The sequence below is a fragment of the Oncorhynchus mykiss genome, chromosome 22 (assembly GCF_013265735.2).
Source record: "Oncorhynchus mykiss isolate Arlee chromosome 22, USDA_OmykA_1.1, whole genome shotgun sequence".
Classification (NCBI taxonomy): domain Eukaryota; kingdom Metazoa; phylum Chordata; class Actinopteri; order Salmoniformes; family Salmonidae; genus Oncorhynchus; species Oncorhynchus mykiss.
Window position 1 is genome coordinate 43,476,957 of NC_048586.1, and position 10,033 is coordinate 43,486,989.

At 42.6% G+C, this 10,033-nt stretch overlaps 1 protein-coding gene across 1 annotated transcript in view; it reads left to right on the forward strand.

Annotated features, from left to right (window-relative positions):
- The window catches only part of LOC110501906 (heparan-sulfate 6-O-sulfotransferase 3-B), a 139,961-nt gene extending 130,154 nt beyond the window's left edge, over nucleotides 1–9,807 (forward strand). Inside the window, exon 2 of the mRNA XM_021579763.2 lies at nucleotides 7,342–9,807. Within this exon, the coding sequence (XP_021435438.2) occupies nucleotides 7,342–8,077 (736 nt within the window). The 3' untranslated portion in view covers nucleotides 8,078–9,807. The remainder of the gene's footprint in view (nucleotides 1–7,341) is intronic.
- The last annotated feature ends 226 nt before the right edge of the window (nucleotides 9,808–10,033 follow it).

The window sequence follows — 10,033 nt, forward strand, 5'->3', positions numbered from 1 at the left end:
GATTTTTCTATGTTTTATATATATTTCCACACTGAGTTTGGAATAATATTATGAAATAGTGAAAATGATAATGCCCTATTAGGATAAGAGCTGTTTGAAAAGACCACCTGAAATTTGAACCTGTTTTGGTGGGATGGTTTGGCCTGCCTGGTGACATCACCAGTTAATAGACCAATAAGCAAGAGCGTTCCAAACCTCTCTGCCAATAACAGCTAGTTTTCAGTTTCCCCTCCCCACAGACCATTCCCAGACAGTCCTAGCAAAATTCACTCTTGAGAAATTACTCTTTGCAAAGAAGATTTTTTTTGTTGTCTTTTTGACAATTTTAGTTGAAAACAATCACAGTAATGTACTTAATTGTGACCCGGAAAGGATTTTATATTGCGATAAAAAAATTGGCTGCATTTGACCTTAAAGCTCAGTTGAGTTTAAGCTTTATTTTGTCGTATATATTTCTCTCTGATACATCTCTTTCATAAGCGGAGACTGCCTTTGAACGAAAGGTATCAGCACAGAGAGCTGTTTGACCCTTGTAATTCTGCTGGGCAGACTGTGAACTTCTGAGGCTTCCGAAAAAGCAGAGTCTGAGCAACAAGCTTCACACAGAGAGAGGGAGCAGTAGGTTTGAGGCTTCGCCAGGTCCAAGATGAAACGCAGCGCGCTTGTCTGAAATGGCCTCGAGCGCAGGCCACTGGAGTTCGTTGCATATTCATTTCTATTACATGATGCGGCACAGAAAAGGGTGTCGAGCAAGTCTAATCAGCCACACAACATGGAGTTAGAGTCAGCACACACTTCACGTTCCCTGTCTATTTCCAGCAGACTGTAGTGGGCTAGCAAACAAAGTGATCAAAGCTTTTCTTAAGGGGTTGTAAACCATACATGGTGCAATAAAACAAGTGAACAGATTGGGTGAGAACCTCAAGGGATATTTCCCTTGGGATATTTCCCTTGGGATCTGAGGTCATTTCTTATAAAACAACACTCAGGAGATCTCCTTCACACCAGATTAGTCAGAGTCAGTGCTGCAGTTTCTGGAGAAGGCCTGCCTTGCTTACTTACAGAATCACAATGGGACACATACTGTAGTAACAGAGTAGCAACATTCTGCACAGGTGATGTTAGCAGACAGATGTGTAATTGAATAGATTTTCCACTGTTTTCAGGCAGTCTACCTTCAGGCATCTGCAACAATGTTATGCACACACACTTCACTTATTTCAGTTGGTTGATGTGTGAAGCCAGTTTCCCCAGTGACCCCCACCACAGTAAAGACCATGTGATGGGGCTAAATGTACTGTATACTGTCATTTTTTAGTAGCATGCGATCATGGAGGGGCAGTGGCCTAGAATCATGTCATTAAGGTTAATTACTGGCAATTAAAAGCCAGTTGGCTATTGAGCTGACACTGCCTTGGATGCATAGTAGTTTACCATCTGCTCAGATGGTTCCCTGTGTGGAGAAGTGGAGAATTTATACAGCCTGATTTTGGGGAAGGAATCCTACAAGAGAGAAATACTGTGTTTGTAAGTCCTCAGCTGTAAAGCAGCTACTATAAAACAGGTCCTGTAAAACAGCTACTATAAAACAGGTCCTGTAAAACAACTACTATAAAACAGGTCCTGTAAAACAGCTACTATAAAACAGGTACTGTAAAGCAGCTACTATAAAACAGCTACTGTAAAGCAGCTACTATAAAACAGCTACTGTAAAGCAGCTACTATAAAACAGGTACTATAAAACAGGTACTGTAAAGCAGCTACTATAAAACAGCTACTGTAAAACAGCTACTGTAAAACAGCTACTGTAAAACAGCTATTATAAAACAGGTACTGTAAAGCAGCTACTATAAAACAGCTACTATAAAACAGCTACTGTAAAACAGCTACTGTAAAACAGCTACTATAAAACAGCTACTGTAAAACAGCTACTATAAAACAGGTACTATAAAACAGCTACTGTAAAGCAGCTACTGTAAAACAGCTACTGTAAAACAGCTACTACAAAACAGGTACTGTAAAGCAGCTACTATAAAACAGCTACTGTAAAGCAGCTACTGTAAAACAGCTACTGTAAAGCAGCTACTGTAAAACAGCTACTGTAAAGCAGCTACTGTATGCCAAGCAGTGAATAACATTCTAACTTCACAAGTCGTCTATTGCAACTGCAATTTTTTTTATTTATTTAGCATATTCTGTTGATAAATATTAAAGTTCAAGTTATACTAGACAGATAAATTGACAATTTAAATCAGATATTCATCAGATATTTCAAAAGCATATTCGTATTGTCCAACAAGCTTTCTCCACTGTTAAGGGGCGGCACGTAGCCTAGTGGTCAGAGCATTGGGCCAGTAACTGAAAGGGTGCAAGATCGAATCACTGAGCTGACAAGGTAAAAAAATCTGTTGTTCTGCCCCTGAACAAGGCACTGTTCCTAGGCTGTCATTGTAAATAACAATGTGCTCTTAACTGACTTGCCTAGTTAAATAAAGGTAATACATGAAATACTCTTGTTCTGAACACAGGTCATGTGGTTTGGTAAGAAGAACGCCCCTCTCCCCACAGGTGTGATTACTACCTCTGAGGGTTTAGAGCTTGAGGTAGTCACCTCATACCAGTACTTGGGAGTATGGCTAGATGGTACACTGTCCTTCTCTCAGCACATATCAAAGCTGCAGGCTAAAGTTAAATCTAGACTTGGTTTCCTCTATCGTAGTTGCTGTTCTTTCACCCCAGCTGCCAAACTCACCCTGATTCAGATGACCATCCAACCCATGCTAGATTACGGAAACATAATTTATAAATCGGTAGGTAAGTGGCTAGATGTTCTTTACCATTCGGCCATCAGATTTACCACCAATGCTCCTTGTAGGACACATCACTGCACTCTATACTCCTCTGTAAACTGGTCATCTCTGTGTACCCTTCGCAAACGCTGCTGGTTGATGCTCATTTATTAAACCCTCTTAGGCCTCACTAGCCCATATCTGAGATATCTACAGCAGCCCTCATCCTCCACATACAACACCCATTCTGCCAGTCACATTCTGTTAAAGGTCCCCAATGCACACACATGCCTGGGTCACTCATCTTTTCAGTTAGCTACTGGAACAAGCTGCAACAAACATTCAAACGGGTCAGTTTTATCTCAATCTCTACATTATAAAACTCAATCATGGACACTCTTATTGACAGTTGTGGCTTTTTTGTGGGATGTATTGTTGTCTCTACCTTCTTTCCCTTTGTGCTGTTGTCTGTGCCCAATAATGCTTGTACCATGTGTTGTGCTGCTACCTTGTTGTGTTGCTACCATGTTGTTGTCATGTTGTGCTGCTACCATGTTGTGCTGCTACCATGCTGTGTTGTCATGTGTTGCTGCTTTGCTATGTTGCTGTCTTAGGTCTTTCTTTATGTAGTGTTGTGCTGTTGCTTGTCGTGATGTGTGTTTTGTCCTGTATTCATATTTTTACTCCCAGCCCCCATCCCTGCAGGAGGCCTTTTGCCTTTTGGTAGGCCATCATTGTGAATAAGAATTTGTTCTTAACTGACTTGCCTAGTTAAATAAAGGTTCAAATTTTAAAAAAAATAGTGTATAGTTCCAACAAAAGTTGAAACATTCATTTAATCTGAAGCAGCATCGCTTCCTCTCAGCCTTCCTTGGATCCATGTGTTCTTCTACACTTCTTCCATGTTAATGACCCGTTAAGTATTCGCTCCAGTGACTCGTGCTGCTGCCTTTCAGATGGACATTCCGGAGCTGACTGAGATGCAATATGCTTCACATCCATTATTGATCCATGATTAACTGGGGTTCAGCAGGCCTCCAAACTTAAACACTTTGGTTAGGAACGTCAGAGAGATGTCTCTCTGCCTCCTGGTGACATTACGTCAACATATTAACAAACTCCAAATTATTCCATCTGAAGATTCGAGATAGCAAGTGCCAATTCAATGTGTGATTGCAGACGATGGCTATAGAAAGTGATTAGGACGGAGGAAGGGAGAAGGGTGGAAGGCAGGTAGCTCGCTGGGCCGACTCACCTTCCCTGTCTGAAGATCATCTATGGCATGCAGGGGCAGTCTCCTCTCTCTGAGGCGGTGATGTAGACGCGTTGATGCTGATGTTCTGTGACACTGATGGTGCACACGGATGACCTTTGAGCGTGTCGGCGTGCTCAGGCAACACTTGCTCCATGTGTTTATGTCCCTGAGACAGGCTAATGAGGATGTGCGTGTCCGTGTGTCTGTCTGCACTCTGCTGCGTCTGAACGGCCAACTCCTGTAGGAAGAGAAGAGCCAGGGTACAGCTGCTGCCAGCGGGGCTCTACTGCTTGACACACAGTGCCATCTCACCATGTGGTGGGAGAGAGACAGGGTGCTCTCTGCTCCCATGCATACTGATGCCATGGCACATCACAGGGGAGTTATTGGAATGTAAGGGTATACAGTACTTTCTGAAACCTTTTCCCCACAGTAATTGATTTAGTGAAAATCGGAGTAATCGATAATGCGTAACGAACAAACACACCTTTTCAAGACTACATGTTTAGTGTAATTTAATAATAATAATATCTTACTAATGTGAACATGCTATGTGTTGCCGAGAATGAGACAGTTGTAAAAAAAAAACAATTATATTTGGCTTATATTCAGTGGATATTGTTGCCATGACTGTCATGACTGTCCATTTGGCAGGACAGTGTGTAGTCTTCAAGTGAAGTTATCTAGATTGTAGAAATGCAGTGTTACTGCTTGCAGACTATGACTATGGTCATGACAGTATTGTAATCTCAGCACTCTTATTTTTCCAGAGCAGGGGCTGATTTAACAGTATTGACAGGGGGCCAGAAATAGGGCTGATTTAACAATACTGACAGGGGGCCAGAAATAGGGCTGATTTAACAGTATTGACAGGGGCCAGAGATAGGGCTGATTTAACAGTATTGACAGGGGCCAGAGATAGGGCTAATTTAACAGTATTGACAGGGGCCAGACATAGGGCTAATTTAACAGTATTGACAGGGGGCCAGAGATAGGGCTAATTTAACAGTATTGACAGGGGCCAGAGATAGGGCTAATTTAACAGTATTGACCGAGACCTGAAATAGGGCTAATTTAACAGTACTGAAATACAATGTGTAGTTGTTAGAGCAGAATATAAGGAACAGGGCATCTCAGAATACAGAAGACTAGAGAGTGTTTTAAAGTCTGCATTGGTTAAAATCTTGCGGGATGAGTGTGTGTTTCAGTGCGTGCGTGGCTCCGTGTGAATGTATCTGTTTAACTGTGTGTGTGTTTATGGTGTACCTGAAAAGCTGAGCAGCTTTGGAGTCAGTGTGGTCCCCTGGGTCACATCCCACTTTATCCAGCCAGTCTGTTCTTCTGGGTCACATCCCACTTTATCCAGCCAGTCTGTTCTTCTGGGTCACATCCCACTTTATCCAGCCAGTCTGTTCTCCTGGGTCACATCCGAATGCGGCAATGTAATATTCACTGGCACTTAGAGGTCACCTCTGCCTTGACTAACATTCCTGGAGTTTGCGAGCAGTGTTGTCATGCCCATATAGGCCACAGGGGCACAAGCCCCATCAGATTTGTCCTGTTTATGAAAATGAATATATTTATAAAAAATATATATATAATTGTTTTGTTTTTCTCTCTGTAACACTAATAGCCACCTAGAAATGTTATGGAGTTGGCTTTAGCTAGCCCAGATAGGTTCCCAAACTCTTAACACCTACCAAGAAGCCATTTCAGGCTATCAATCAATTTCAAGTAGCTAGCTTGTCTAGCTATCTTGGTAGAATTTAGAAAAGCAAGCAATTACTAAATGTACTGTATAAGACTCACATTCCTTTCAGTCTTTGACCCACAGTTTAGCAAAAGCAGAGAAGCATATTTAGTTTCTTTAGAAAAAAAAAATATATATATATATATATACACACACACACACCTCTGTTCAGGAGGAAACAGACAGCTGAGGCACGCTTAGATATGCAGATAAATAAACCTTTTTTTTTTTACATAGAATTAAGCATAATGGTTATGGCTCTAGATTGCTAGAAAATGCTGTTTCCGGGGTTTTTAAAAAAATGCTACATTCTCCACCCCTAACCCTTCCTCATGTACTTCGTGCCATTTCAGAGTTTTGGGCTGCATTGCAGCCCTGTTTGGGAGTCTGATGTTTTTCCTTTGAAGTTGTCAAAAAGCCTTGTGGTAATTTGTATAAATGGACAGCTCTCTTTGCAAAGTATAGTGCCGAAAACATTTTGAATCCTCTTATGTGTGTTCGGCCATTTGGAGCTGGCCAGTATTGTGGAACTGTACTGTCTATCATTCCTACTACCTACATATTTTTGGAGTAAGATTCAGGTTTTGTTCTCCATAGCTTTTAGACAGTGTTTTCACTTTGTACTACGTTGCTTACTGGTCTCGATTTTCCAGCACATTCTCGGATTTTACTGTAGCCTTCACAGTGTTCTTATCCTATGAATGTCCTTTAAGTTGGCACTACAGGAATCTGTTGAATTTAAATAAAGATTCTACATTTTTCTTCTGTAGCGATGTGCGCTGAAAGTCAGGACGCAAGTTCAGGGAGTGAGTGTTAAAAAAAAATTTTTAGCACAACAAAAAAACAAACCAAGAAACACGACTAACGCACAGACTTAACACTGGAACCGAAACAATGACGCCTTGGGAAGAAACCAAAGGGAGTGACATATATAGGGAAGGTAATAAGGGAAGTAATGGAGTCCAGGTGAGTCTATGATGCGCAGTTGCACGTAACGATGGTGACAGGTGTGCGATACAACGTGCAGCCTGGTGACCTAGCGGCCAGAGATGGAGCACACGTGACATCTTCCATGTTCCGTGGCTGTAGTAGGCTTACATGGACTGAGGAGATCTCTGCAGGAGAGGCAATGATGTGTCTAAAAAAAAACGGTATCTTTCATTTAACAGCTCTCCTCTCCACCAAAGTGCTACTGGAGTTTCTCCTCTAAAACGTGTAGCTCAGTTTGGTAGTTAACTGATGGGTAAAAGCACTTGATTAGAACTGCAAAATACACCTGTCACAAACACCTCCTCCTCATTCAAAAAAAACAGGATGAATCTGCTATGTTTTATATACATACTTGACCATCTAGGTTTGTGCTTCTGATGACTTGACATGCTCATGAGTACTATAATATTATCAAAGTATGAACACATTCCTCAGATGACTTCTAAAACATGACTGTTTATTTTGTCTGCAGGAACTTCTACTACATAACCATGCTGCGTGGGCCTGTGTGATGTTTATGTGTTCACAGGTCTCTGACTGTTTCTTTTTGTCTGCAGGAACTTCTACTACATAACCATGCTGCGTGACCCCGTCTCCCGCTACCTGAGCGAATGGAAGCACGTGCAGCGCGGCGCCACCTGGAAGACCTCCCTGCACATGTGTGACGGGCGCTCGCCCACACAGGACGAACTGCCCACCTGCTACAGCGGGGACGACTGGTTGGGCGTCACCCTGACCGAGTTCATGGACTGCCCGTCTAACCTGGCCAACAACCGGCAGGTGCGCATGCTGGCCGACCTCAGCCTGGTAGGCTGCTACAACCTGTTATCCATGAACGAGAGCGAGCGCAACCACATCCTGCTGGGCAGCGCCATGAACAACCTGAAGAACATGGCCTTCTACGGCCTGACCGAGTTCCAGCGCAAGACGCAGTACCTGTTTGAGCGGACGTTCAGCCTGCGCTTCATCGCCGCCTTCACGCAGATCAACAGCACGCGCGCCGCCAACGTGGACCTGAGCGAGGCTGTGCGCCGCCGCATCGAGGAGCTAAACTACCTGGACGTGCAGCTGTACGAGTACGCCAAGGACCTGTTCCTCCAGCGCTTCCAATACACCCGCCAGCGGCAGCACCAGGAGGAGCGCTTGAAGAGGCGCGAGGAGCGCCGTTGGCTGCGGGAGCAGAGGGAGCAGAGCAGGGACTCTCTCCCCAAACGACAGGTGGGCGGGGGAGGGGGCGGAGACGAGCTGGCCACCACCACTGAAGACTACACCAGCCAGGTGGCTCGCTGGTGAGGTCCCACACCTGACCACCCAGAGATAGGCACAGAACAGTCAGTCTCACATGGTTCTCTCTCTCTGTCTCTCTGTCTCTCTCTCTCTCATTCTCTCCCTCTCCCGCTCTCTCTCTATCTCCTCTCTTTCTCTCTCTCTCCCCCCTCTCTCTGTTTCTGTCTACTATCTCTACATATCTCTCTTTCTCAGTTTCAGCTCTGCTAAAGTTTCCTGGTTTGTTTTGGTGCTCCTGCACTTTCCTGCCTATCAGTCATAGTTAGCTATAATCATGCAGGTTGTGATAACTCTTAAAGAGAACACAATCAAAAGGCGCTGCTTATAATTACTTTTTTAATTGCAATGTAGTGAGAGTTTACATGCACACTAATAATACGACCTTAAAAAGATTATGGTAGACTCTGCAATATTCATCTAAACACCTTACTCTGTGATCATTTTCGGCCCTCGTGCTCACGACGTCACACTCTGTGGTTATCCATGGTGGTGGAGCCCACCATGGATCAGCTAATCTGATGTGTTCTGTTATGAGCATTCCAACTATCCAATGACAATATTTTCATTAAAATATGAATTTACTTCTGATTTGATAGTTCTGTCTCGTCACTGAGCACAGTTTTGGTCCATTAACCTTTAACCTGTGAGTGGAATTGTTTATGTTGTTTACGTTAGTTTGTATCCAGTTCGTTGATTTACTGTAATGTAATACTAATCCAAATTAGGCCTGCGCTTGGTCTAAAAAGCCTGCTAAATTAATAATCTCTATTGAAAGTGCTTTTTTGACCAAGAATACGCAGCATCTGGTTCCGGGAAAACTAGTCCTTTGCGTTTTAAGTAATTGTTTGAGCTAATAAATTATTATAATGGTGTGTGTGTATATACCTCAGTGTGGGTGTGGGTGTGTGTGCGCTCATGTATGTGTGTGTTTTTGTCATCATTGTATATTGGTCACAATGCCATTGAGCCAACACACCCACTATGTTAATACATTACCTCATAATTTTCAAATCAACATTATGGATACAATACCATGAGTGTTTTTTCACTTTTCTTTCAAAAGGATGGAATGTGTTGTGAAAAAATCGCCCTGACAAAGACAATATCTTATTTTCATGTAGTTGTTATCTGCTCAAACTTACAGTAAGTAGTGTGATGTATATATTGATGCAAAGTCTGAAATGAATATTTCAAAACCTATGATCTCTGTGTAAATGAAAATGATGAAAGTGGACCTAAAAAGGTCATGTCACACTAGATATTGTACTGCCATTCCCTGATCCCTGTGATAGGCCATGTTGTGATTGAGTGATTTGAATAAACTTCAACTGTCATTCAACTTAAGTGCACATCTTTTGAAAAACAGATAATCTTACATTTATGTATTGCAAAAGAGGTTTTGTCTTAAAGGAAAAGGCTTCTATACCATCACTCTGGGTGGTGGTGTTTTAAGGTTAACTTTCTAAATGTGTGAATCTGTATGTTCCTGGTCAAATGATTGTGTTTGAAAAGGGCGGTCTCGATTCCATTTGACCTGTCATACTTCATCGACATTTTTCTTGTCAGGTCTACAAAGCTGGGTGAATACTACTTCAGATATTAGAAATAAATGCCTTGATCAACCATGGCCAACTTCTGACTGGAATCACTTGTATAAAACCAGATTCATTAGAAATGTTATTGAAGGACATTTAACCGCATGCATACATGAGATCTCAATATTTAAATGTAATTCCAGTTACCCACTGGCTCCATGTCATCTACAAGACCCTGCTAGGTAAAGTCCCCCCTTATCTCAGCTCGCTGGTCACCATAGCATCTCCCACCTGTAGCACACACTCCAGCAGGTATATCTCTCTAGTCACCCCCAAAACCAATTCTTTCTTTGGCCGCCTCTCTTTCCAGTTCTCTGCTGCCAATGACTGGAACGAACTACAAAAATCTCTGAAACTGGAAACACTT